Source organism: Oryctolagus cuniculus, chromosome 8, assembly GCF_964237555.1.
Source record: "Oryctolagus cuniculus chromosome 8, mOryCun1.1, whole genome shotgun sequence".
NCBI lineage: Eukaryota > Metazoa > Chordata > Mammalia > Lagomorpha > Leporidae > Oryctolagus > Oryctolagus cuniculus.
In genome coordinates, this window is record NC_091439.1 from 1,146,504 (window position 1) to 1,173,266 (window position 26,763).

Here is a 26,763-nt window from a genome sequence, read left to right on the forward strand (position 1 = left end):
CCCCCCCCCTTTTTAGGGAGAGGAGCCCGCTGGAGGGCGGGTTCTCGCCCGAGCCTGGCCCGCCTCGGGGCCGGGACTGTGCGGCCGGGCCGGGCCGGGCGGCGCGCCAGCCGGGGGCGGGGAAGGCGACGAGCCGCGCCGCCCCGGAGGGGGCTCGGGGCTGTCCGGGGCCCGGGAGGGGCGCGCGGCGCGGCAGCTCCGGGCAGGGGCCCCCTAGCGGCAGCTCTCCGGCCGGCGGGACACGCTGTCCGGTCGCTCACTCGCTCTCCCCCTGCCGCCTCCGGCCGCGGCGCCCTGCGCTCCGCTCCCGGACCCGCGCGCTCCCTCCTGTCGGTGGCCGTGGGGCTCGCCATCTCTCTGCCCTCCCCGGGTCTCGCCGTCCGTCCGGAGGCTCCACCTGGGGGCGCCTGGCGCCCGCGGACGGCTCGCGGATCGCGGCCCCACTGCCCCTTCTGCGTCGCCCCGGGGCGCACCCAGTCCCCCAGCCCTCGGGGACAGAGGCGGCCGGCCTGCGCGCGCGTCGCAGGACACGAGTCCGAGCTTTGTTTTCAGTCAGCTTGCTTTATTCTCCTGTGGCGGGGGTCCCCCCACCCCTGGGCCCTGGGGGCTGCCTCTCCCCGCAGCTCCGGTCGCCCACGGCCGGCCCTGGAGGTGCGGGCAGACGCAGCGTCCTGCCTCTTGGCGGAAGACCCTTCTGCTGGCGGGTCCCTCCTGACCCCCTCGGGGCTTCCGCAGACCCTGCGTGAGAGGCAAAGGCACGTTGTCCTGTCTGGTGCCCGATGGAGAGGGAGAGGGAGTGAGCCTGGCTGGGTCCCCAGCGCCTGGTCCGCCGCAGGTGGCCGGTGGCCCAAGCCCTCCTCCACCTGCTCACCTGAGTCCTAGATGTAGATGAGAGGCACCTCCCCACACAGGGTGCTCACGGCCGCGCCCAGGAAGGCCAGCTCTCCTCCGGAGGACGCCGGGCCTGCGGCTGGCCCCTTGTCCTGGCCCCGCTGAGTGGGAGGCTCTGCAGGGTTGGCCTGGGAAGAATACCAACTTGGAGTCTGGGGACCCAGAGCCTGTCACACCTGGAGCCCTTATTGGTGGGACCTTAGGCAGGGCTGCGTGGGCTCAGCTGAGGCCATGCACTTGGAGGAGGGGGAACAGGTAGGGGAGGCAGGTGCAGGTGAGGATGGAGAGGTGGGCACTCACTTGGGCATGCCTTACAGGTGACAAGTACCTTCATCATCTCAAGTGTGGCCTGGGAGGCAGACAGCCCCCACCCCTCACCCACACACCCACCTGGAATTTTCTAGCCAGAGCCTCCAGACTGGGGATGCTGTCTGGAGCCATCTTCATGAGGTAGCAGCAGGTTCCCGGGGCTGGCTTATAGGCGATCAGGAGCTGGGTGTGACATGCTACAGGTCAGTCGAGAGGCCCCCTGCCTCGCTCACTGCCTACCCCTGCGCTCACCCAGCCCCTGGGTTGGACACAGGAGTCCTGTTGGAATCTGGGTTTCAGGCCTTCCCTCTACCCCCCACCCAGGGAGAGGGGGGAGAGGCGGATGTGATGAAGCGGCACAGCCTGTGGCCCTAGGGGTGCAGGCAGCCTACCCGCTGGTAGTCGCAGGTGACAATGCCGGTGGAGCCGATGGGGAAAGTGGCCGTGGTGCCCGCCCACTCGCTCAGTGCCAGGCGCTGCTGGACCTCCGGCGCCCCGATGCTCATCTCTAGGACCTGGGGGAGATGTTCCTGGCACTCCTGTCCCCCACTCCAGTGCCCATGGCCCCCTCCCCTCTCTTTACCCAGATGCAGTTTCTTTCTCTGCAGAGAGAGCTCAGGGGCCCGAGTGGAAGCCCAGGCCAGGTTGGCCCGCCCCCATCTCCGCCCCTCTCCCTCCACACTGCACCCTGGCATTCCCCTGGCCCAGCCCACCCAGCTCCGGGGCGGCTTGCCCCCACCCTCACCCACCCGCTGCTCACCCCAGCCCCGCGCCTGCTCACCATCTCGGTGTGTTTCTGGCTCATGTGGAGCCCCATGAGCAGGGCCCCCACAATCACCACGACCACGAGGACCACCACGACGACCACGATGAGAAGACGTTTGAGGTGCACTGGGCAGCAGGGGATGCCGAAGCGGCCCCGGGGAGCTGCTGAGTAGTCCTGCCGGCAGGGGGCAGCAGTGAGACCCGTGCCAGCTGGACACCTCGGCCACACGCACACTCAGAAGGTTGGACCACCAAAGCCACACAGACGCACACACACACACTCAGAGGGATAGACAGCCAAAGCCACACACACGTGCTCACACAGACACACTCAGAGCCAACACCACACGTGCACACACCCACTCACACACATGCACCCAGAGGGATGGACAGCCAAAGCCACACACACGTGCTCACACAGACACACTCAGAGCCAACACCACACGTGCACACACCCACTCACACACATGCACCCAGAGGGATGGACAGCCAACGCCACACACACGTGCTCACACAGACACACTCAGAGCCAACACCACACGTGCACACACCCACTCACACACATGCACCCAGAGGGATGGACAGCCAACGCCAATGCCACCCATGTGCAGGGGAGGGCTGTGACGACCAGAGGAGGCTCCCTGGAAGAAGTGACCTGGATTCTAGCAAACCCAAGGCCTCGTGTGCAGGGACCCAGGGTGGCCTGTTTGGCCAGGGCTCGTCTCCTGCTATTTCTCCGAATTCCCTGGCACCCAGCCATAGCCAGACCCTGTGTTCCACAGATGGCCCAGGCTCGCCTACACTGCCGTGCCTTCATCCACACTCCCCCACCTTCCTGCAAAGCCCTCCTGCTCTACCTGGACAGCTCCTCTGTATTTTCTGGCTCTACCTGCCTTCTCTCTGGAAGCTTCGTGCAACCCCCTGAGTACTCAGTGGCTCCTCCCTCCACTACCCTCTCCATTTTTTTAATAAAAGAGACCTTAGATTTGTGTTTAATGCTTTATTTATTTGTTTGAAAGGCAGAATTTCAGATTGATAGATAGATAGAGATCTCCCATCCATTGGTTCATTCCCCAGTGGCCCTGGGCTGATCCAGGCCAAAGCCAGAAGCCTGGAACTCCATCCAGATCTCTCACATGGGTGGCAGGGACACAAGTACTCGGGCCATCCTCCACTGCTCTCCCAGGCACATTAGCAGGGAGCTGGATCAGAAGCGGAACAGCCGAGACTTGAACCTGCGCCCATATGGGATGGTGGTGTTGCAGGTGATGCCTCAGCCTGCTGTGCCACGACGCTGGCCTCCCGGCCCACTCCACTGACCAGTCCCTGTGATGGCCGTCACCTCCTTATACTGGAATTATTGTCTCCCCCAGGGACTCTGTCTCAGTGGCCTTAAGAGTCCCCATCTTAACTAGGAGGGTGGAGGAGGCAGGGTCCCACACACACCTGCACACACGCGCGCTCCCATGCACTCACCGGTGGGCTCTCCATCAAGGCCTCTTTGCTGCCCATGTCCATCTTGCCACAGGTGCCCGCCTCTCCTCGCCTCCTGGGTATGACCAGGGCTTTATATGTGCTCGTGCGGAGAGAGGGCAGAGGTGAAGGACCGGGCCCCCTGTCTGCCAGCCAAGTCCTTGACTTTGAAGCCTGTTTGTTCCTGGCCCTCCAGAGCCAAGGCCCTGATAAGCCAGCTACAAGTGCCCCCAAGGGCCCTTGGCCCTGGCACGTGAGCTCCCTCTTCCCGCACGGCAGCGAGCCTGGGTGTGCCGAGCAAACTTGCCCCTCGGCCATCGGCAGCGCTCACCATGGGTGTCTCCTGGCCGGCCTGCCTGTCTTGCTGGCACCTGCCCTCGCAACCCTTGTTCTGCTGCCAGGCGGAACCACTCAGGCGGCCAAGGGTCTGACCGCCCGCCACACCTGCCAGCAGAATTTCTAGGGGTGAGTTCGGGGTAGGGGGCGGAGGAGCCAACATCAGCAGACCCTGAAAGGATTTAGGGTGGGGGCGCAGGAGGGCTCCTGGGTGTGCACTTCTCTGGGAGGGCCGGATTCCCGCTCTATGCATTCCGCCTCACACGTGGCCTGCCTGACCTCAGGCTAGCCCCCAGTCATTCTTTTCTGTTTGGAAACTCTGTGCCCGCCAGTGGAAAACTCTTACTCATGTGCACTGCTCCACTCTTTGCTAGATGGCAGACGCGGCTCCCTCAGCCCCGACGGCCTTGCACAGGGCTGGGTGTGGTTACTGGCCGCCTCCCAGTCTCCCTGTTCTTAGCTGTGCCTGCTTGCTCCACACTGCCGATCATCGCCAACATCCGGCTGCACTCTGCATTTCATATTCTCTGGTACCAAGGGCATTCCAGAGGGCTACTCACCCCACTCTGTCCCCTTTCTGACCTCGTCACCACCACCCCAAACCCAGCCGCCATTCTCCCTCTCCTACGTCCTTCCCCAAAGCCGTGGCCGTGGCTCACTCTCAGATCGGCCGCTGGCTTCGCGGGGGATGGTACCTTTCCGCCTGGGCTCCCCTTCCCTCTGGGAGCCAAGTGAGCTGGGAAGCCCCTTCACCTTGGAGCTGCCATGAGGGTGTCAACTCAGAGCCCAGCACCTCCCTCTCCCGGCCTCCTCTCCTTGAGCGTATCACTCCTAGCCCTGTCCCCTGCCTCACTCACACCACGACCCTGCCTTCAGGCCACCAGCTGGACCCTCCCCACTCTCCAGCCCTGGCACAAGGACCCTCTCTCCTCTCCAGGTTGCACAACAGCACGACCTCTGCTCTGAGGGCCCCTGAGCAGCCCCAGGAGGAGAGAGGAAAGGAAGTGTTTGCTCTCACCGCCTTCCTCACTCCCAAACGCCCCTTTAAATATTTGCCAAAGCCTCCGGCAGCCACAGAGGATCCCCCGATGGGTGAGAGGACAGAGGAGGAGGAGGGGGCACAGGGAGCAGGAAGAGACCAACATCCTCCTCTCGGCTCAGCCTCAGCCGAGTGCAGGTGTCAGATGTAGGAGCCGGCCCAATGGCCGTGCCCACCCCTGCCTGCTCCCCAGAGCCCCCTCCGCCCGGTTGTCCTGGCAACGCTGGGATCAATGGCTGACTCAGGAGTACTGGGGCTGAGCCAGGTGGGCAGCTTGCCAGGGAGAGAGCCAGCAGGAGCAGCAGGCACCTAAGGGTCCCTGCAGGCATCCTGTGGGGGCCGTATCATCCAGCTGTGGGGCTTGTTCTGAGTGGGGGTTATCAGAAAGGGCTGCCAAAGTCACTGATTTTCTTGGAAAGCCTCGGCTCTCTCCTGGGTCCTCAACCTCCCCCCTCCCACCCCCCACAGGCCACCCATCCTTGGGCTGAGGTTCTTACAAGGTTCATGGCTATTTTAAACTCTTTCTTTCTGGGGACTGGTGCTATGGCATAGTGGGTAGAGCCACTGTCTGCAGTGCCAGCATCCCATATGGGCGCCAGTTCAAGTCCCAGCTGCTCCACTTCCCATCCAGCTCCCTGCTAATGAGCCTGGGAAAGCAGTAGTGGATGGCCCAAGAAGCTCCAAGTTCCTGGCTTCAGATCAGCCCAGCTCCAGTTGTGGACATTTGGGGGAGTGAAACAGCGAATGGAAGACCTCTCTCTCCTCTCTGCCTCTCTGTAACTCTGCCTTTCAAATAAGTAAATAAATCTTTTTTAAAAATTAAAATTTTGTTTTTCTTTTTGAAGATGCTCCATTTTGTTACATTTTATTTTCATGCTATTTGTAAAGCAGAGAAAGACAAAGATCTTCCATCCACCAATTCACTGTTCCCAAAAGCGCACATAGCAGCTGGGGCTGGACAAGGCCAAAGTTGGGAACTCAGAATCAAGCTGGGTTTTCCATGTGGGTGTTGGGGACTCAAGGACTCGAGCCATCACTTGCTGCCTCCCAGGGAGCATGTTAGCAGGAGGCTGGATCAAAAGCAGAGTAGCTGGGACTCAAACCCATGCTTTCAGATAAGGGACACAGGCATGCCAAGCAGCTTGTTAACTCTGGGCCAAACACTGGCTCCTTCATGGCTTTTTAAAAGCACTCCCTGGGGGCCAGCACTGTGGCATAGTGGGTAAAGCTGCCATCTGCAGAGCCAGCATCCCTTATGGGTACTGGTTCAAGTCCTGGCTGCTACACTTCCAATCCCGCTCCCTGCTAATGTACCTGGGAAAGTAGCAGAGGATGGTGGTCCAAGTCCAAGACCTAGATGTAGCTCCTTGCTCTTGGCTTTGGCCTGGTCTAGTCTTGGCCATTGCAGCCATTTGGAGAGTGAACCAGCAGATCGAAGATTGATTTCTGTCTGTCTCTCTCTTTGTCTTTCTCTCTCTGTCTCTCTGTGTGTGTAACTTCACCTTTCAAATAAATAAATAAAGCTCTAAAAAAAAAAAAAAAAAAACCCTCACTGTTGCCTTCAAGTTTCACAAATGAAGTCTGGATGCTGGCACCAACCTGGTCTGGGTCTTGGGAGCCATGGAGGAGGGAGGGAGGGAGGCCCTCTAGGGTACCCCCAGACCGGCCCCTGTTACAGTCTTCTCATCTCCTGGCCCTGACTGAAGCCAGCCCCAGTACCTCTCTCTGAACTCACCTGTGGCTCTGTGCCCACACCTTGGCCGCAGTGACCTTTCTCTGAAACCCTGCACACACGCCGCTGTTCGTCGGCTCCATGGGGCCTGGGGGGCCCTGTCTCCCCGCCCCGGGAAGGAAGGCTGCACGCTGGCCCTGGGCTCCCGGGAACCTGCCACAGCGCCGGGAGCATGCACATGGCACACACTTCTCGAGGCGCAGCGACAGGACTCCTGCTGGATCCGCCATGCCTCCCGCCTTCAGTACCTGGCGGTCTTGATGCTTCTGCTGACCCAGAACAAGTCACCCCGCTTCTCAAGGCCTTAGTGTGTTCATCTGTGAAATGGGACCAGTGCTGCCTGTCCCATCCACACCAGCGACATCACGGGCGCGCCACTCCAGTTGGCATTGTGCTTATCATCTCCATCATCTATCTCATCTCCCAAAGCCCCCCTTCCCGGCTAAGCATGGGCCCTGGACTCCCCACCTTTTGCCCGCCTGGGTTCCCCCAGGAAGCATGGGTGATGGTAGCCACCCCTTCTGTGTGTGCCTCCCCTGGCCTCCTCCCCGGCCCCTCAGCTGCAGGGAACGGGGTAAGACGCTCTCACTCTTTCCTTTGTGTGCTGGGCAGGGCCGTGCCAGGGACGGTGGGGACAGTTGCTCAGCTGCCCCGGCCACCCTCCCCTCCCCCACTGCTTCGCTTCCCAGGGGCTGGCGTGGGGAGGGCGGCACAGGCAGCTGGACAGGCAGTGACGAGTGGGCATCAAAGGGCAGGGCAGGGGCAGGGGCATCCCTGCCTGGGAGAATGTGGGCTTGAGCTCAGGTCTGTGAACCCTCTGCTGGCAAAAGCTGCTGACAGCTGGAGCCGCAGCATGAGCCGGCAGACTCCAGGCCCTGGACTAATGGGGAAAGGGCACGCACTGGACACGCAGGAAGCTGCCCCCCAGGGCCCCCTCGCCCCGCACCTCTGAGCCCCCCGGCCCAGTCACCTCCTCCCCTGGGAGGTGACATAACAAGGAGCAGTAGTCCTCAAAGGCTTTGGTTCCAGGACCCCTTAGCACCCTTAAAAAGTATTGAGGCTCCTTCTATGTGGGTTCTAGCTGGTGTTATTGACCACTTTAATATTTGCTGAAAATATCAATAAACCCATCCTGTCTGGATTAGAACATAAGTCACACCCGCTTATAAAGGAAAAGAACTTATTTTTTACAAAGCAAAACAAGGAAATGTGAGGAGTGGATTGTTTGACACTCTTGCAAATCACTTTTCATTTCAGACTGAACAGAAGACTCACCCTGTAGCTTCTGGAACATTCCAGGGGACTTCCAGAGGGCCCGCCAAGTGACAAGGACAAACAACCTCGTCACATTGATTTAGGAAAATCGTTTGAGCTCAGAGGCTGCCCGAAAATATCTCGGGGACCCCTGGTCTCCCAGGGACCCGCTTGGAAGACCCGAGCATGGCTGTGAGCTTGACTCATCACAGTCACTTTCAGGTCCTGGTGCTGGGACCTCCCCTCTCTTACCTGGGCAAAGGGTTCACACCTCCTCCCTGTGGAGGCTGACAGCGGTAAGTACCTAGGCAGAGCACACAGCACGGCAGGGGTGGGGGGTGGGGGTCGTCACCAAGCCCTGCTCCACTCCTCTTCCCCACATTCCCAGTTTCTGCATTTGTTAAGCCCGGGTTGGACTGGAAAGGAGCCAAGGCCCTCCCTAGCCCCAACAGGCAGCAGCTGTGTGGTGAGAAATGTCCCAGAATTCCGCAGATTCCACCTCTGCCCCACTGGCTGCATCCCTCTCTCAGCTGGGCAGACACAAAGGCCCATTCTGCTGGTAGCTGTGGAAACACGTGAATACACATGTCAGCACTGCCAGACTGGGTACACCCTCGTGCTTCTGGTCCCGCACCCCAGTCAACCTGGGTGTACACGTGTCGCTCACAACATGCCCCGGTCACATCCACGGATACACAGGGCAGGTGCACCCCAGGGGCCCCAAGTGTCCATTGGCGACCCTGCGCGTGTGTTCTGCAGGGCCAGGTGTGCACAGTCATGCCCAACCCACGTGGGCACAGGAACGCCTCCCACGCGTGCACCACGCACGGACGCCCCGGCTGCCAGGCACAAGCCCATGGCTCGGGAGATCGCTCGCTCAGACGGGCACATAGCGGCGGCAGCGCTACCACCCCGTGCGTCGACGGCTCCCGGGCCCCGGGCCTGCCGCCTCCGCCCCCGTGCGCGCCCCCGCCGCCGCGCCGCAGTCCGCGTCCACCCGCCCGGTCAGCCCTGGGCTGCAGCTCCGGGCTCCGCGCGTCTCTCCCGAGCCGCGCGCGGGAGCGAGCAGGGGAGGGGACCGCAGTCGGCGGAGTTCATTCTGCGCCAGCCGGCAGGCGGCCCCTAGCTGCGGCAGCTGCCGGTGGCCCGGAGGTGCCAGCCCGCGCGGGTGGCCCTGCCCGCGGGGAGCCGGAGGGAGCGCTTGCAGGCAGGCGGCATGGCGGGGCTGCGGGCCCGCTGGGGCCCCGCGCCGGGGCTGCTGGCGCTGTCGGTGCTGGGCTTCTACCTAATGCTCCAAGTCAGTTCCAAGAGGCCCCCCAAGACGCCCCCCTGCCCGCCTAGCTGCTCCTGCACCCGGGACACCGCCTTCTGTGTGGACTCAAAGGCAGTTCCCAGGAGCCTGCCCTCCGAGGTCATCTCCCTGTGAGTGTCCCCTTGGCCTGGAGGGGTAGGGGTGGGGGTTGGGGAGTAAGGCCAGAAGCCCTGCTCTCTCTTCAGAGTCTGGGCACCAGGGGGACTCCCGGGGCCGGGCGAGGGTGGGAGTTCTTGGGGGGGAGGTTGCAGATGCCTGGCAGGGGTTTCTGCGGTCGGCGGGCGGGAGCAGTGGCCACGGCAGGGGTCCCACCAAGTCCCATCACCACCATCCGCATCAACGAGACCTACTGTGCGTGGTGCTGATGCTGGGGTGTTTACAGGAGCCTGTGGGGCCCTGCCTGTGATGTCACTCCAAGGGCAGAAAGGCCCCTTGTTGGAGCTGGGAGGGCGGCAGTGGGTGGGGTGGGGGGGAGGGGTGGGAAGTAGCCTGGCACCGGCCAGCCGCTGTGCACCCGGCCAGGCCAGCCTGCCACTTGCAGCAGGCTGCTCCAGGGCCCCCCACGCTTGCCGGAGGGACCAGAGGAGCCCTCCCCCACCCCTTGGCAGCACACGGCACTTTGCACGGTGACGAAAGTGCGGGTGATGGAGACTTCCTTGAGCTGAGAGGCCCGGGGGCTGCTGCTGCTGGGAGGGCAGTGGAGGGTGGGGGGCAGAGAAAGGGGAAGTGGAGGCCAGCAGCCCCTGCCCTCAGCCCCGCCCAGTCCCTGCAGACCACCCCCCTCCAGTACCGACGCGTGTCCCCTGCAGGACCCTGGTGAACGCCGCCTTCTCCGAGATCCAGGACGGAGCCTTCTCGCACCTGCCTTTGCTGCAGTTCTTGTATGCACTGAGCCGTGCCGAGGAAGCCAGGGCGGGTGGGGCAGGGAGGCGGGAAAGAGCCAGGGAGAGGAAGAGCAGAGGGAATGGAAACGGAGGTGCAGGTGGCCCCTGCTTTTGCCTGGATAGGGGTACCCCCCAGAGGGCGGAGCAGCCTGCAGTCAGGAGGAGGGGTCGGGCAGAGTGGGAGAGGAGAGGGGTGAACCGCGTGCCTGAGCCCAGAAGGGGCTGTGCAGGGCGGGACAGGGCCTCTCTGAACTCTCAAGGGAATCGGGGGTGATAGCTTGGGCCACCACCAGAGGGGACACTGGGCGGCAAAGGGGGCATCTTAGAGACAGGCCAGCCCAGGGACCACGACTTGAAGAAGGAGCAGGGAGCAGAGAGGGAGGGAGGGCAGGAGCTGCTGGCCTGGGTCAGGGTGAGGGTGGGGACACAGGAGGCGCCAGAGATGCCTGCTCGATTATTTTTAGGAGCAAACAAGGACCCTGGGCGGGGAGGGGGGTCTTGGCTGATCTTGCTGCTCAGGGCCTCAGGGGTCCCCACTCCCACTGCAGGGGGTCAGCCAGGCTCTGGTGGGGCGAGGCAGCAGGCTGGGGCCTGGGGTGTGCCCTTGGCAGCTCTGATCCTACCTTTGTCTCCCCAGGTTACTCAACTCCAACAAGTTCACGCTGATCGGAGACAACGCCTTCACGGGACTGTCACACCTGCAGTACCTGTGCGTGGGAGGGAGAGAGAGGGGTGATGGGAAGATGGAGGGGGCAGGCGGGGTGGGCTGAGGGGGCTGAGAGCCGGGGTGCAGTGAGAAGGCTGGGGAGGCCATGGGAGGTGAGAGCCCTCGAACCCTCTGCAGGACCCCAGCGGAGGGTCATTCTGTCCACCCCCCTGCCTGCATGGGCCTGCTGATGCCCTACCCCACTGCAGCCAGATGATGGTCAGGGACACAGGCCGCACCCTAAGCTGGGATGCAGGGGGAATTCCCGTCTGGGGGGCCTGAGGCAGGTTCTCCTTTTCTTTAGCTTCATTGAGAACAATGACATCTGGGCGCTGTCCAAGTTCACCTTCAGAGGGCTGAAGTCCTTGACACACCTGTGAGTACCGCACCCAGCAGACCGAAGCCTCCTGTCTCTGTGGCCTAGGCTGCAGGCACGACTTTGGGGTGACCCAGGGGTCTCTCTTGCAGCTCGCTGGCCAATAACAACTTGCAAACACTGCCCAGAGACATCTTCCGGCCCCTGGACATCCTGAGTGACTTGTAAGGCCTGAGTCCAGTTGTCTGGAGGGAGGGGGTGGGAGTCGGAAGTGGGATAACCCTAGGACTTTGGAAAGAAGGTAGGGCTTGGGTTTGGGGGGCCACAGAGAAGTTGGGGTCAGGTTAGGTATAGGCAGCTGTCTTCTAGGTTGGGGTTGTTCGAGACAGCCATGGATCTGGTCCAGATGCACAAGACACTGTGTGTGTGTGCATTGCAAAAACTCACGGTCATTCAAGCTATGTCTGATTTGAATTGACACTGGAGTCCTATGGCATAGCCAGAATCATCATCCTTATTTATATGAGAACATAAAAGTCTCGGTTGGTGGGGGGTTTGAAGGAACAGGGATGCAGGTTGTGCACTGCAAAAGGTCTATGACCAAGCCTTCACGCTTCGGGCTGTGTCGCCCCCATGGGGAACCTCCCCCTGCTGAGCCACCTCCGCCAATCTGCTTCTGAGACCAGGGTGGGCAGAGTGGCTGAGAGCCTGCCCCTGTGTGTGTGTGTGTGTGTGTGTGTGTGTGTGTGTGTGTGTCGCGATCCAGGGACCTACGAGGCAACGCCCTCAACTGCGACTGCAAGGTGAAGTGGCTGGTGGAGTGGCTGGCGCACACCAACACCACCGTGGCCCCCATCTACTGCGCCAGCCCACCCCGCTTCCAGGAGCACAAGGTGCAGGACCTGCCGCTGCGGGAGTTTGACTGCATCACCACGGGTAGGAGGGGCCCTGCCTCGGGCATCGGCCAGGTTACTCCCCACCCCCACCACTCTGCAGGCGCTGCCCAGCCCCTCTGGAAAGCCCCAGCCTCAGCCAGGCAACCTGCCCCGCCCAGCAGGCTCCTCCCTCCCTCCCCGCCCCTGGTCCCGAGCTGCACCTGCCGACTCACCTCTGGTCCCGCAGATTTCGTGCTGTACCAGACCCTGTCCTTCCCAGCCGTCTCGGCCGAGCCCTTCCTCTACGCCAGTGATCTCTATCTGGCCCTGGCCCAGCCCGGCGCCAGTGCCTGCGCCATCCTGAAATGGGACTACGTCGAGCGGCAGCTCCGAGGCTACGACAGGATCCCAGGTACCTGAGTCTCACGCGGCTGCGTTGGCCTAGCTGGGGGCGTGGGGGAGTGGGCACCATTGTTCAACCCTGTTGAGTTCGTATGGGGCAGAGGGGTAGAGGAGAGGAGCTGCACCCCCGCCCACAGGAACTTTCTAGTCTACACGGATGACCCAACAGACAGCAGCTAGGGGGAGGCATGGATGTAGCACGAGGTGGGGGCCTACCCAGGGCCATCAGGGAAGGCTTCCTGGTGGAAGGGGTACCTAAGCTGAAGTGCGGAATCCTAAGGGAGAGGGGAGAGGGGAGAGTCAGAGGTGATGCGCAGGTTCTGGTTTAAATAGCCAGGGAAATTCAGGAGGAGACGGGAGTGGCTATAGTCGTGAGGGCTGAGGGAGACCCAGCTAGAAGAGAATAAGGAGAAAGGATGTGGCGTGCACACAGAGTCAGGAGGTGTGCGACCGTGTGGGGGTGTGTGTGCACATGCATGAGTGTGCATGAGCCATATGCAGCCCAGGGGCCACAGCATGAGATTCTGGGTGTGGAATACAAATGAGACCAGGGACTGATGAGTACATCAACTATTGTGGTCTACAGTTTTTAAAAAATATATATTTATTTTTTTGAAAGGCAGAGTTACAGAAACAGAGGGAGGGACAGAGAAAGATATTTCCATCTGCTGGTTCACTCACCAAATGACCAAAGCCTAAAGCCTGGAACTCCATCCAGGTCTCCCACGTGGGTGGCAGGGGCCCAAGCACTTGGGCCATCTTCCGATGCTGTCCGAGGTGCATTAACCAGGAGCTGGATTGGAAATGGAGCAGCCGGAACTTCAACTTGAACTGTTGCTCCTATGGGATGCGGGCAGATGCTCAACCCACCACAGCACCTTGGCCCTCGTCCCTGTTTTAGAACACTTCCTGCCGGAGCAGCAGGCACAGTGGGGATGGGGGAGAGATTGAGAGAGGAGTGAGCTGACCCACGACGAAATAGAAAGCTTGCATTGCCCTGACGTATTAGAGAATTTGACTTCAGCATAGAAAACCTTCCCCGGCCAGTGCCGCGGCTCAATAGGCTAATCCTCCGCCTGCAGCACCGGCACCCCGGGTTCTAGTCCCGGTTAGGGCGCCGGATTCTGTCCTGGTTGCCCCTCTTCCAGTCCAGCTCTCTGCTGTGGCCCAGGAGTGCAGTGGAGGATGGCCCAAGTGCTTGGGCCCTGCACCCACGTGGGAGACCAAGAGGAAGCACCTGGCTCCTGGCTTTGAAACGACACAGTGCCAGCCATAGGGGCCATTTGGGGGGTGAACAAATGGAAGGAAGACCTTTCTCTCTCTCTCTCTCTCTCTCTCTCTCTCTGTCTATCTCTGTCAAAAAAAAATTTTTTTAAAGATAAGCTTATTTTTGTGCAAAAAAAATGTTTGAAATCCAGGTCTAAAAAGGGGTCTTTAAAAGGTTGTGGAAAATGCATATTGTGAAAATAAACTGTTTGTGGATTTCAACAACTGTTTGCACCAAAATAAACCTCTTGAACCCCATTTTCAGGAACTTTCTGAGGGCTCTTTGTGTACATTCTTGTACAGCAAGGTGCTTCTGGGAGTCGGAACTCTGGGGAAAGGTCTTCATGCACTCCTGTGCCTGGGGTGTCCCTGAGCCTCATCCACCTGCGGGTGTGCTCCAATCCCCCCCCCCCCCCCGCTTGGTCACCTGCTGGCAGGCTAGCTTGGGCCAGGCTAAATGGACAAATAATAGGGATAGGCACTTGGGACACCCAGCTTCCCGTATTGGAGAGTCTGAGTCCGAGGGTGGCTCTGCTCCCGTGCCAGCTTCCTGCTGGTGCAGACCACAGGAGGCAGCAGGGGATGGTGGTTCAAGCACGCGGGTCCCTGTCTGCATTGAGCTTCCGGCTCCATTGCGGTCATGTGGGGAATGAGCTGGTGCACGGAGCTCTCACTCTGTCCTCATCACTGTCAAATAAAACACTTTTTATAATTATTTTATTTATTTGAAAGAGTTACAGAGAGAGGTAGAGCCAGAGAGAGAGAGAGAGAGAGGTCTTCCATTCAGCTGGTTCACTCTCCGAATGACTGCAACAGCCAGAGCTGAGCTGATCCGAAGCCAGGAGCCAGGAGCTTCTTCCAGGTCTCCCACATGGGTGCAGGGGCCCAAGGCTTTGGGCCGCCTTCTACTGCTTTCCCAGGCCATAGCAGAGAGCTGGGGCAGAAGAGGAGTAGCCGGGACTCAAACCGGCACCCATATGTGATGCCAGCACTGCAGGTTGGGGCTTTACCCACTACACCACAGCGCTGGCCCCTCAAATAAAATAAATTTAAAAAACATTTTTAAAACAAAATAAAATTAGCAGGGTCCCTTTCAGTGTGATGAGCAGAGGTAACACTTGCCGAGAGTACGGTGGCTGCCCACACTGAAGATCCAGTGGCTGGCAGCAGGATTCAGCAGTGGGTCACTGTCCAGGGACACTGACCTGGGCTCTTCCCATTGCGTCCTGGGGCAGGGGCAGAGCCAGGGTGATGCTGAAACTGCTGACTCACCGTGAGACAGGGTCACGGAGTGCTCAGGGGTGGAGATCAGGGTGGGTGCAGAGCCCGGTGCTGGAGGGGACCTATGTGCTTCTGTGAGCGGGTGGGATGCGGGGTGGGAGGGAGGGCAGCTGGCGGCCAGTCTGACCCCCCCCCCCCGCCGCGGCCTGGCCACCTGCCTCCGTCCCGGCAGCCCCCTCGGCCGTGCACTGCAAGCCCATGGTGGTGGACGGCCAGCTGTACGTGGTCGTGGCCCAGCTGTTCGGCGGCTCCTACATTTACCACTGGGATCCCAACACCACGCGCTTCAGCAAGCTGCAGGACATCGACCCGCAACGTGTGCGCAAGCCCAACGACCTGGAGGCCTTCCGCATCGATGGCGACTGGTACTTCGCCGTGGCCGACAGCTCCAAGGCGGGCGCCACCAGCCTCTACCGCTGGCACCAGAACGGCTTCTACTCCCACCAGGCCCTGCACCCCTGGCACCGCGACACGGACCTGGAGTTCGTGGATGGCGAGGGCAAGCCGCGGCTGATCGTGTCCAGCAGCTCCCAGGCGCCCGTCATCTACCAGTGGAGTCGCACCCAGAAGCAGTTTGTGGCCCAGGGGGAAGTGACCCAGGTGCCTGACGCCCAGGCCGTGAAGCACTTCCGGGCGGGCCGTGAGAGCTACCTGTGCCTGAGCCGCTACATCGGCGACTCCAAGATCCTGCGCTGGGAGGGCACGCGCTTCTCCGAGGTGCAGGCCCTACCCTCCCGGGGCTCCCTGGCCCTACAGCCCTTCCTGGTGGGTGGCCGCCGCTACCTGGCGCTGGGCAGCGACTTCTCTTTCACCCAGATCTACCAGTGGGACGAGGGGCGACAGAAGTTCGTACGATTCCAGGAGCTGGCCGTGCAGGCCCCCCGGGCCTTCTGCTACATGCCTGCTGGAGACGCCCAGCTGCTCCTGGCCCCCAGCTTCAAGGGACAGACGCTGGTGTACCGACACGTGGTGGTGGACCTCAGTGCCTAGCAGGTGCCGAGGCCACTTGGGCTTCCCCCCACCCCGGGGCGGGCGCCTCTCTGAGGGCGGCAGGTGCACCCAGGCGAAGACACATGGGGCTAGCAGCTGTGTCCGTGCCTTTGACGTGCGCACACTTGGGCGCGCACGGGCTGGCGTGTGGACTGGCCCCGGGGGGCAGCGCTCATCATCCTGCAATCAGCATGACACTTGTATATGCACCGGGCACTGCGTGCTCCGGGTGGGGTCACCTGTGGCCCCCAACATCCGCAGGGTCCCCTCGCTCCCCTCCCCCCACCCCCACCCCCGAGGATGTTAGTGGTGCGGGCGGGGTGCTGGGTCGGAGGACCCTGAGCGGCACCCTCCTGCTCTGCTGTGCGTCCTGCGGACCCTCTGGGCTTTCCTATTGGTGCTCCAGGTGTCTCACCTGCTCAGCCTCCATGTTGCAGGCCCCCCCAGCCTCCTCGGTCGCGCTTCTAGGCACCCTGGCTGTGCGCTGCCCCTTCTGCCTTCGGTTGCGGAAGAAGGCAGACGGGCTCAGTCTCGCACTCCTACGCGCGTCCTCCACTCCCATCTCCACGAGTCACTGCGCATTGAGGGGTGTGTGCACATGCGCAGAACTGCCGCTGCCGCCCGGGCTCCCCGCCGCATCACCTTGCCTCTTCCTGCAGGGGGGCCCACGGTGCCCCTCGCTCCTCCTCGCCCACCCCTCAGCGTGCCTCCTCTGCTACTACTCGGGATGGCAAGGGCGGTGCCAGCCCGGCCTCCTGGGAGCAAAGCCCCCTGGCCCAAAGCAATAATAGTAATAGATGTAGCACAGCCCCGCTTCTCCCCAGCTGTGTCTCCCTGTTCTCCCTGGAGGTTCCCCTGACCCTGAGCCCCAGCCCACCGTGGATCCAACTCCATCCAGACGAAGCCTGTTTCTCCTCCTGTCACTGTCGCCTCCTTGGGCTCCGACTACCCCCTGGGACGTGGACCCCTGGGCTGTGGTTACACACACCTGGAAGAGTCAGGGAACCAGCACGCACCTGAGCCACCTGTGCAGGTGCAGGAGGGGAGTATGGCTGGAGAACACCTTGGGGGCCCCAGCTCCCTTCCAGCCCAGAGGCGCACCCGGGGGCACTGCCTCTCCAGGAAGGCTGAGCCTGAGCCGCCTGCCAGGAGCCTGTGGAAGGCGCAGGTGGGAGCCCAGCGTCTGCTGCCCCCTGCTGAGCGCTGGGGCGCACTGCCCTGGGATGAGAGGCGGGAGCAGCAGGGGCACCTCCCTCCCTGGTGCCCAGATTGTGTGGGGCTCCGTGTGCAAGGGTATCCCGGGCCACTTGGGGGGGGGGCAATGCTGTGACTCACCTGCTTCAAATAAAAAGCTCCACCCCCTTCCTGGCTCTCAGGTGTCATCAAGGTGTCTCGTTAAGGACGGAGCAGGGTGGCTGCACAGAAGGGGCCGTATGACTTCCAGACCCTCCTACTCCTCCTGGCCCCTTTCCCTCGGGGGGAGCAGTGGGTAGCCCCAAGGCTGGCTGGCGCTCGGGTCAGGAGTTCATGGTGATGACACTCGGGTGCTGAGCCAGGGTGACTCGTCTTCACCACCTAGGGCTGACTCACTGCCCCCCCAACCCCGTGATCCTGGGGACTGCCCCATTACCTGAGTCTGTCCATCAGCGGGGCCAAGACCAACCCAGCGGTCCCACCTGTCACCCCCGCCCCCACCTCTGCAGGCTGCCCAGCTGGGGCAGCTTCACAGGTCCTGTCCCCATTCTCCCTCTCCATTCTGCATCCCAACGCTATTTCCACATGGGTGCTGTTCTCTGTCCCTTCTCTGCCACAAGCTTTGTCCAAACCCTCCCTCGCCACTCATTGTCTCAGGCCTCCTTGGATGTCATCCCGCCAACCTGCTTCTCACGCCCTTCTCGTGTGGCTGTAAAACATCTTTCCATTACACCACCCCCAGCCCAGGAACCCGCCTCCGCACCCTTGTTCTGCAACAAGTCCACGCCCCTCTGCCCAGCATTAATGTCCCACTGTATGCGTCCAGGGCCCCTTACCATCTCCAACGACGATGGAGGTTAAGACAGCTGGGGATAAAAGGGGAGGGAGGGAGGAGTCAGATGCGGGCTGTCATGGGAATCCAGCCTACGAGCCATCTTTTCATGGGAAATACATATGAGAAAACTGTGCATGCATTTCACATTTTGCATGCATCCAAATAGATGTATCATTTAATTCCATTTTCCCACAAACATTTTCTAAGATCTGCGTGTGAGTAGCGGAGGTCTTGGGAAAAGCACACAGGCATTGTCTGGCAAAACAGGGGCATTGTTGCACGGTCCCTCCCTCTCCACCCAAGGACTTGAGCACGTGGAAAGCTGAGCCAGTGACAGGATGGGGAAATGATAACCCCTCAGGCAGGGGTGCCCCGCTGGGTGACCTGGGGCAGGTCACTTTCCCTCTCTGGGCCCCCAGGGACCCTTTCCATTTTCAGGTGTCATTTGCCATGTGGCAAGCACCTGTGAGCAGTGCTGCACAGGGGAAGGAGACTCGAGGTGACAGCCCGGGGGTCACTCTGTTCACATGCTGTGCAGTGGCTGTCACGCTGCGCTCTGGGGTCTAGCTTGTGAGCATGTGGACTTAGGCTTGGCCCCTTCACTTCATGTGAGATCTCAAGGCAGGTCAGCCCTTATGCAAAGCAGATAACAAAACCCATTTTCTGGAGTCCTGATTCTACCAGCTCACTAGCTCCTGACACTTAGCCTATGTGGGTCTCAGTTTCTCCACCTACGAGATGGGTATAATCATGGGATCTACTGGACAGCATCATTCATCACGAGATTTAAGGGCGTTGAATATATATCCATATATGGGAGCCCCTTAGAATAGTGTGCCTGGCACGTAATGTGACTCCTATTGGTCCATGGGAAGCTAGGAGGTGCAGAGGCACACAGAGAGGGCAGCTTTGTGGGAGTGGACAGAGGAGTGGCCAGCTGCGGGCAGGGGCTCCTCGTCCCTCCCCAGTCTCAGAGCCTGCGAGCTTTACGTCCTCTCTGGCCTCAGATGCCAGCCAGCCTGCCCCAAACCACTCCTCGTGAGCGGGTGTCTGCTCTGGGTCGCTGCCTCCTTCTACCTCGCTCGTGTGCTCTCGGCTTCGCAGGCACCCCTCAGTCTTCCCATCCTGGGAACGCCTGCACTGTGGCGTAGTGGGCTAAGCCTCTGCCTGCAGACCGGAACCCATACTGGTGCCGGTTCAAATCCCAGCTGCTCCACTTCTGATCCAGCTCTCTGCTATGGCCGGGAAAAGCAGTAGAAGATGGCCCAAGTCCTTAGGCCCCTGCACCCATGTGGGGAACCTGGAAGAAGTTCCTGGCTCCTGGCTTCGGACTGGCCCAGCTCTGGCCATTATAGCCTTCTGGAGAGTGAACTGGCTGATGAAAGACTTCTCTCTCTGTCTCTCCCTCTATTTGTAGCCCTACCTCTCAAATAAAATGAATAAAAAATAAAATCTTAAAAAAGCAGGGTTAACAGGCTCCCGGCCTGTGTGCGAGAGAGGTTGCCAGGGACAGTGGGCTGAGTGTCCCAGACACGGCGGCATGTGTTGTCCCGGGGAGAGAGAAAACCGGGAGCTCCTCCAGTGGCTGGGAGGCTCCATCTCTCCCTTGACCTCTGCACGCCCAGCTTGGGCCTGGCTGCCTTGGTCACCTGCCCTGGAGCTCATCCCTGTGTCCAGAGAGCTGCTTAGCAACCCTGTGGAACCAAGCCACTGTGTCAACAGCTCAAGGGCAAAGGCCACGCCACTGCCCAGGAGGAGGTGACGGTCCCCAGTCCCCTGCAGCCAGCCTCACGCTGTTCCGTGCTGAGCCCCTTAGACTTCTGCGGGCACCAGCAGGGAGAGCGGGGGGCCTTCGTATGAGGCACCGTCGCAGCCGGGAGGGCTCCGGGTGGACACAGGTGAGCTGCCTTCAGCAGAGGGGGTCAGGACAGGCCTGTGATGCTGAGGTCAAGGGCAGGTTCCAGAAGGCAGCCATGCGGGAGAAGGCTCAAGGCTCCTGTGCACAGCCACCCCCAGGTCCTGGAGCTGGTGCCCTTGGCCAGTGACACAGCCTCCCCCCCGCCCAGGACACCTGGAGATGCATGAGGCTGGCACCTTCCCCAGGGGATCCGCCGCCCCCACCTTTCTTGTCCCTCCAGGGCGGGGGCGGGGGTCCCGGGCCGGTTTCACTGCTGGCTCTCACACCCAGCACCACCATAAAATTGATGCTAATAAGTAGGAGCCTGTAATCACGGGTGTTTATCTCTCCCCAAGACGCCTCCTGCCTCCTCCGCAGGGCTCCCATCAGGACTAAGCCATCTTCTGCAAGGATGCTCTCCTAAAAAGTCCCCATAGCCCCGAGGCAGCTCAGAGCAGCTTGGCTCCCACCCTCGCCTCAGCGCACCACGGGGAGCGGGGACAGTGTTCCCCCGGTGTTCAGAGGGAACATGCCGGAGGGCCTGGGGTTCAAGTCCCGGCTCCTCTGCATCCAATCCAGCTCCCTGCTAATGCCCACTCTGGGAGGTGAGCAGGCAGTGGCTCAAGTACTTGGCCCCCCTGCCACCCACGTGGGAGACCAGACTGAGTTCCTGGCTCCTGGTCTCAGTCTGACCTGGCCACGGCTGTAGCAGGCATCCGGGGAGTGAATCTGCAGATGGAAGATATCTCTCCATTTCTCTGGCTTTCAAATACAATGAAAATGATTTTTTAAAAAAACTAAAATACAAAAGTTCATGGAGAATGGAGTCACACGCTAACACAGTGGGCATTTGGCTTGGCTATTAAGATGCCGATTGGGACATCCCAGTCCACACCACAGCACCTGGGCTAGCTCTGCCTCCTGGACGCAGCAGGTGACTGTTCCAGTAACTGGGTTCCTGGCCCACAGGGAGACCTGGGTTGAATTTCCAGGTTGCAGGTGCAGCCCTGGCCATTGTGGGCATTTGAGGAGTGAACCACCAGAGGGCAGCTCTCCTCCTCCGCTGGGTATTTTCCAGGAGCTTTACGAACACCATGCCTACACCTTCCCCCAGGGAATGTTTCGGTCCACGTCCCCCAGCTCTGGGGCTCCCTCAGCCCCTACTGCTGAGCCGTCAGGGCTGGCAGCAGCAATGAACTCCACAGGGTGAACTTTGTACAAACCCCTGTTGCTCACTGGCTGGGGCACCTCCTAATGGAAAGATTTCTTTTAAAAAGATGTGCTGTATTGATTTGAAAAGCAGAGTGACAGAGAGAGGAGAGAATCTTCCATCTGCTGGCTCACTCTCCAAATGGCCAAGCGTGGGGGACGGGGAGCTCGGGCCAGGCTGAAGCCAGGTTCCAGGTCTCCCACGTGGATGCAGGGACCCAAGCGCTTGGGCCATCTCTCGCTGGTGCATTAGCAGGGAGCTGGATTGGAAGCGGCTTCCAAGCGGATTGAATTGAGCAGCCAGGACTCAAAACGGGGCGGGATCGGTGGCTTAACCGGCTTCGCCACATGCCAGGCCTACGCACCCCACAACTGGCGCGCGCGCGCTCCCAGCTACTGCTTACCTCCCAGGGTACTGACTGGGCAGGCCTGGGGGAGAAGGTGTGGGGGAGCTGGGGGCTCACCGCCACTCTCTGGAATCACCAGTCAGCCCGAGGGTGGCAGGAGGGAACCCCCAAATCGCCTTGAGTCCCTCGGCTTCGCCCCTTCCCCTCGGTCAGCCCAGCACCCTGGGGTGGTAATGGACACTCAGAGGAGCCTTCTCCCAGCAGGTGCCCGAGGGTCCCGGGGAGAGCCCCCGCCCTCCTCAGACGCCGATTCCGTCTTATTTTACAGGGGAGGGGAACGAGGCGAGAGGGAAACACGCGGAGAGAAGCCGGCCCGCCACCGCACTTCTTCCCGCCCGACTGCCGGCCGTCCTCGGCGGCTTCCGCCCCCTGCACCTGTCCTCCCAGGCAGGAGTCGCCCCGAGGCGCGCGGCCCCTTTAAGGGGCGGGCCTCGCGCCGGAGCAAGCCCCGCCCCTCGAGGCCGCACTGCGCCTGCGCCGCCCGCCGGCGCGCTGGGGTTGGGCAGCGCCCAGCGCCGAGCAACTTTCAAGTGAGTCGCAGACTCCGCCCCCGCAGGCCGGAGCCGGTGGCCGGTGGCCGGCGCGGTGGGACCGCGGCGACCCGCAGGCGCGCAGGCTGCGACGTGCCGGCCCCGGGCCGGACTCCCCGCCGCCGGCGACCCCGCACCTGCGCTGACCGGCGCGGCCCCCACGTGGGCGTGTTCCCGGGGCGCTGCCCTCCCCTCCAGCATGGTGTCCTGGATGATCTGCCGCCTGGTGGTGTGAGTACGGCCGCCTGAAGACACCCCCCCCCCACCGCGTCCCCAGGCGCCGCCCGGGGTGTGGTGGGCCGGGGGCCTGGTGGTGGGTCGGGGGCCCTGCGCGCCTCCCCCCTGCACCGCGAGGGGAACGGAGCTGCGGGCAGCCCGCGCACGCTCGGCCCCCTCCCCTGCCCTCCTGGGCTGCTGGCGACCCCTCCCCCCCGGCCCTGCAGACAGGTGCGTGGGCCGGGGGCCCTGCGCTCCTCCCCCCTACACCGCGAGGGGAATGGACTTTGGGCCCTCTCCTGGGCTGCTGGCGACCCCTTCCCCCAAGCCCTGCAAGCAGGTGTGTGGGCTGAGGGCTGCAGGCGGGCACTGCCCCTTGGCGAACGCCCGGTGATATGGCACGTTGTGGGCTGGGCGGGGGAAGCCAGGTGCCTGCCTCCCAGGTGAGCGAGTCACGTGACTCAGCCTCCTGGCTCTGTGCTGCCCGTGCATCCCTGGCTGGTGGCCCTGGGCCCGCTCACATGGCCGTGGGAGCCTGTTGGGTGGCTGTGTCCTGGCTCCGTCGTGCACCCATGGGCCACCGGTGCAGGCCCGGGCAGGCCGGGGCTGTTTGTAAACAGCGGGGTGGGGAGGTGGCCTCCAGGACACTGACTCAGGCACCTCGGGTTGTGCAAGCCAAGCGGGAAAAACAGGGCCGGCGCTGGCACCCGGCACCCCCTCCAAGCAGGGCAGGGTGGGGCCCCTCACCCACCCTGTGCCTCTTCTTCCAGGCTGGTGTTTGGGATGCTGTACCCTGCCTATGCGTCCTACAAAGCCGTGAAGACCAAGAACATTCGTGAATATGTGAGTGGGGCAGGGGCTGAGCTGGCTGCCCCTCCTCCGGGGCGGGGGACAATGACCCAAGTGCACCTGCAGAGACCAGGCCCGGCCACATGGCCGTGGTGCAGGGGAGAGGGTGCCACCCACCGCGGGGCTCCCGTGGGCAAGGTGTGTGAAGGCTGAGCTGGTCGCCCCTCCTCCGGGGCGGGGGACAATGACCCAAGTGCACCTGCAGAGACCAGGCCCGGCCACGTGGCCGTGGTGCAGGGGAGAGGGTGCCGCCCACCGCCGGGGCTCCTGTGGGCGAAGCCGGCCAGGGGTGTGTGCAGGGCTGAGCAGCACCGGGGAACGCAGCAGTGCAGCAGGGCGGGCTCTGTGGAATCCAGGCTGGGCCAGACAGGGCCAGGCCTGGCTTGGCCGCTGACCCCCGCCCTGCCTGCCCGCCCACCCGCAGGTCCGCTGGATGATGTACTGGATCGTCTTTGCCATCTTCATGGCGGCCGAGACCTTCACCGACATCTTCGTCTCCTGGTGCGGGCATGGGGTGTTTGCGGGGCAGGGGTGGCCCACAGGCCACGCGCGCCTCCCGGCTCACCTGTGCCCCCGCCCCCACCAGGTTCCCCTTCTACTACGAGATCAAGATGGCCTTTGTGCTGTGGCTGCTGTCGCCCTACACCAGGGGAGCCAGCCTGCTCTACCGCAAGTTTGTCCACCCGTCCCTGTCCCGCCACGAGAAGGTACCCGCCCCCGCCCCGGGGACCCCCTCAGGGTTGGCAGAGGCGGGGGCAGGCGCCTGAACCGCCCTGGTCGCCTGGGTCCACAGGAGATCGACACGTACATTGTGCAGGCCAAGGAGCGCAGCTACGAGACAGTGCTCAGCTTCGGGAAGCGGGGCCTCAACATCGCGGCCTCGGCCGCCGTGCAGGCCGCTGCCAAGGTGCCCTGGGCAGCCCCGCCCCAGCAGGATGTGCATACCCCGCCCCGTGCCCCCCATCCTGAGCAGGACATGCAGTCCCCCCACCCCCGCCCTGAGCAGGATGTGCAGCCCCCCCAACCCCGCCATGCTAAGCAGGAGTGACCTTGACCTAAGGTTGCCAAGTTGCCGCGTGTGGGTGTGCTCACAGGCGCATGCACCAGTGGGTGGTGGACGGTCAGCCCCGGCCGGCTCCGCCCCCTGAGTGCCCTCCCTGGCTCCCGCCCACACAGAGCCAGGGCGCGCTGGCCGGCCGGCTGCGGAGCTTCTCCATGCAGGACCTGCGCAGCATCCCGGACGCCGACGCCCCCGCCCCCGGCTACCAGGACCCCCTCTACCTGGAGGACCAGGTTCCCTGCAGGAGGCCTCCCATCGGTGAGTGGGCAGAGGGACGGCCGAGAGCCGTGGCCTCCCCCATGGCTGGCTGCTGGAAACCCCGCGTCAATGCCCGTCCTGGCCTCCCCTGGGCCTGCTCTCCCTACAGGGTACCGGGCCGGGGGCCTGCAGGACAGCGACACAGACGAGGAATGTTGGTCGGACACGGAGGTCGCCTCCAAGCCGCCTGCCCGGCCCAGAGAGAAGCCGCTGAGCCGCAGCCAGAGCCTGCGGGTGGTGAAGAGGAAGCCGCCCACGCGGGAGGTCGGTGGAGGAGGGTGTGGGGAGGGGGAGGGGGCTCTGCCAGCCCTGCCAGCCCTCCCCTCTCACTGGGTGCCTGCTCTCCCCCACCCCCAGGCCACCTCGCGCTCCCTGAAGGTTCGGACAAGGAAAAAGACGGTGCCCTCTGACATGGACAGCTAGGGTCAGCAGAGGCTGGCCTGCTCTTGCCTTGTGCCCTGCAGGGCACCTGTGCCAGCCACCTGCTGGCTGAGAGCTGCTGGTGCCAGGGGCCCTGCGTCAGGGCACCCACACTGTACCAAAGCGGGCTGGCCCACGATCCTATTTATTGCCTCCCCCTGGGTGTGGGACCAGGACCCTCTCTGACCAAAGCTGCCCCCAGCTGCCTGTGTTCATTCCTTCCGAGTGCTTGACAGCCTTTGTCCCAAGGCCTGGTGTGCGTGGTGAGTCCCGGCTGTGTGGTTTGTGTCGGCGAGTGAGGTCAGGCTTGTGAATGTTTTGTTAAATAAATACAGAAAGACCTTGTGTTTTCTCCCGATGGGTCTCCCACGCCTCACATCACACACACTCAGCTGAGCAGCCTGCGGCTGGCCCGGCACAGCCTGGGGTTTGGAATGCGGGGGACACGGAGCCATGGACAGCGCCACGCGGTGTGCTCCCAGGGAGCACCAGGGACACTTGGGGCGGCTGTCTGAAGGGGAGTCGCAGTCTAAGAAGCCTCCAGTTAGGAGGGGATGGGGACGGGGCCTGACCTGTGGGGGTGTGGGAGTAGGCCCTGCAGGGAGAGGTGGGGAGGGAGGCCGGCAGGTGCCTCCTGGGACGCTGGGTTCTCTTACCCGGAAGGGCAGCAGTGCCTTCTGAGGAGTGGCCACAGGAGGGCAGCAGCTGCCTCGCTCTGTTCTGCCCTCAGCTCCCAGGTCAAGGAGGGCGGTGCTGGGAGACTGGCCAGAGCCCCGCCCTGCCGGGCCTGGCTGCTGGCTGGCTGCAGGAACCATGCAGAATCCGGCGTGGCCTCCATTGGCCCTCCCTGCTGTTTGTGGTCACTGGTCCTCGGCCTGCGCCATCCACAGAGCCTCCCCTGCCCCCCCGGGAGCCAGGCTGCTTGCCTGGGCTGGCTGCGTGCCTGCAAGCTCTGGGGTCAGCCAGCGCTGGCTCTGCCCCCGCCACCCTTGGACTCCGCTGGGCTGCACGCCGTGCCCGGGACTGCTCTTCCTTCCTGCTCTGGGTTAAGCAAAGAAGTGGGGGAGAATGAGAGGAAGGGAGACAAGGTGGCAGCCCGGGGAGGCCCGGGGGAGTACGGATTAACTCCTGGCGTGGGGATTATCCGGGGTTTACTTGGAGGTGGCACCTGACCTGCCGGGCGCTTGGGCTGCTGGCGCACTGGTGCTCGGCCGCGTCCTTCGTGGCCGTGTCTCGGGTCCGCGGGGCTGTCTCCTCATCACGTTCATGTTCTCAGACAATGTTGATCATCATCAAGCATCTGCCAGGCCAGGGACAAGTCAACACTGTAGGGAGGCGGGGACTAGTAATGGCCGCCCCGAGCCCCTGCCCTGGCCAAGGGGCACAGAGGACGCGAGTGATTTGCCTGAGGTGGCACAGCTAGTGAGAGAACGAGGCTTTGAACCAGGCCGTCTGGCTCAAGTCTGCACTTAATCACTGTGCAGGCAGGACCAAAGACAACAAGGTGTTTCTTGCCTGGGAGGCAAAGAGCAGGAGGCTAACGTGTATGGTACATCTGTGAAATCCTCCCAACAAGCCAGGCAGGTTGAGGCCATACCCATTTTACAGATGAAAAACTGAGGCTCGGAGAGAGCTGCAGGAACTTGTCCCCAGTCGCTCGGCCCCCGAGCTCCAGGGACGCCGCCTCCTGCTGGAAGTCAGCCCGGGAGGTGGAATGGCGGAGTCTGCCCAGGGGAATTAAAGGCAGAGCGTGTACTGCCCAGGTCAAGTGCAGCACGCATGCAGGAGAAGGGGGAGTTGGGGTGAGGCCTGGGTGTGGGGCGGGAGGGGGCTTCCTCCTCCCGCATTGCTAGGAAGGCTGTGCAGAGCAGGCAGCGAGGGCTCCTGGCTGGGTTGGTGGTGCCCCCATGTTATCCACCAGGGTCTCAGGGTTCCGGGGCTGGGCCTGCTCTCCCTCCTCCCCGCCCAGCTCTCACACAGACACCGTCTCCCCGCGCCCCCCGGGGAGCCCTCTGCCGTCCCCCTGCGGCCTTGCTTCCAGAGGGCACACCGCCCCC

The 26,763-nt window shown here is 62.4% G+C and overlaps 3 protein-coding genes across 5 annotated transcripts; 2 read left to right on the plus strand and 1 right to left on the minus strand.

The window, feature by feature from the left end:
• Nucleotides 1-541: 541 nt before the first annotated feature.
• Nucleotides 542-3,593, minus strand: SFTPC (surfactant protein C). 2 transcript variants are annotated; one of them, XM_008249865.4, is made up of 6 exons: nt 3,442-3,593; nt 1,982-2,140; nt 1,593-1,715; nt 1,282-1,383; nt 872-1,019; nt 542-738 (listed from the first exon to the last, which is right to left on the minus strand). In XM_008249865.4, exons 1-5 carry the CDS (start codon nt 3,481-3,483, stop codon nt 879-881), a joined length of 567 nt encoding a protein of 188 aa, XP_008248087.3. In that variant the 5' UTR covers nt 3,484-3,593; the 3' UTR covers nt 542-738; nt 872-878.
• Nucleotides 3,594-8,879: 5,286 nt separating this feature from the next.
• LGI3 (leucine rich repeat LGI family member 3) lies at nt 8,880-16,115 on the plus strand. 2 transcript variants are annotated; one of them, XM_051836768.2, is made up of 8 exons: nt 8,880-9,221; nt 9,921-9,992; nt 10,633-10,704; nt 11,006-11,077; nt 11,155-11,241; nt 11,784-11,953; nt 12,140-12,304; nt 15,014-16,115. In XM_051836768.2, exons 1-8 carry the CDS (start codon nt 9,016-9,018, stop codon nt 15,829-15,831), a joined length of 1,662 nt encoding a protein of 553 aa, XP_051692728.1. In that variant the 5' UTR covers nt 8,880-9,015; the 3' UTR covers nt 15,832-16,115. The 2 variants fall into 2 exon arrangements, with proteins under 2 accessions (XP_051692728.1, XP_008248103.2); XM_008249881.4 differs by having other exon boundaries at nt 11,170-11,241.
• Nucleotides 16,116-21,882: 5,767 nt separating this feature from the next.
• Nucleotides 21,883-25,051, plus strand: REEP4 (receptor accessory protein 4). Its single transcript, XM_051836762.2, has 8 exons — nt 21,883-22,134; nt 22,890-22,962; nt 23,393-23,469; nt 23,555-23,675; nt 23,762-23,875; nt 24,145-24,286; nt 24,396-24,550; nt 24,644-25,051. Exons 1-8 carry the CDS (start codon nt 22,103-22,105, stop codon nt 24,707-24,709), a joined length of 780 nt encoding a protein of 259 aa, XP_051692722.2. The 5' UTR covers nt 21,883-22,102; the 3' UTR covers nt 24,710-25,051.
• The last annotated feature ends 1,712 nt before the right edge of the window (nt 25,052-26,763 follow it).

Bases quoted from the DNA above. Each gene is read 5' to 3' on its own strand.
- SFTPC (XM_008249865.4), bottom strand. From the start codon at position 3,483: ATGGACATGGGCAGCAAAGAGGCCTTGATGGAGAGCCCACCG. The intron at 1,384-1,592 runs GTAGGCTGCCTG...TGTCACACCCAG, and splicing joins TCACCTGCGACTACCAGCGG to CTCCTGATCGCCTATAAGCC. The intron at 1,020-1,281 runs GTGGGTGTGTGG...TATTCTTCCCAG, and splicing joins CTCTGGCTAGAAAATTCCAG to GCCAACCCTGCAGAGCCTCC.
- LGI3 (XM_051836768.2), top strand. From the start codon at position 9,016: ATGGCGGGGCTGCGGGCCCGCTGGGGCCCCGCGCCGGGGCTGCTGGCG. The intron at 9,222-9,920 runs GTGAGTGTCCCC...TGTCCCCTGCAG, and splicing joins CCCTCCGAGGTCATCTCCCT to GACCCTGGTGAACGCCGCCT. The intron at 12,305-15,013 runs GTACCTGAGTCT...CCGTCCCGGCAG, and splicing joins AGGCTACGACAGGATCCCAG to CCCCCTCGGCCGTGCACTGC.
- REEP4 (XM_051836762.2), top strand. From the start codon at position 22,103: ATGGTGTCCTGGATGATCTGCCGCCTGGTGGT. The intron at 22,963-23,392 runs GTGAGTGGGGCA...GCCCACCCGCAG, and splicing joins CCAAGAACATTCGTGAATAT to GTCCGCTGGATGATGTACTG. The intron at 24,551-24,643 runs GTCGGTGGAGGA...CCCCACCCCCAG, and splicing joins GGAAGCCGCCCACGCGGGAG to GCCACCTCGCGCTCCCTGAA.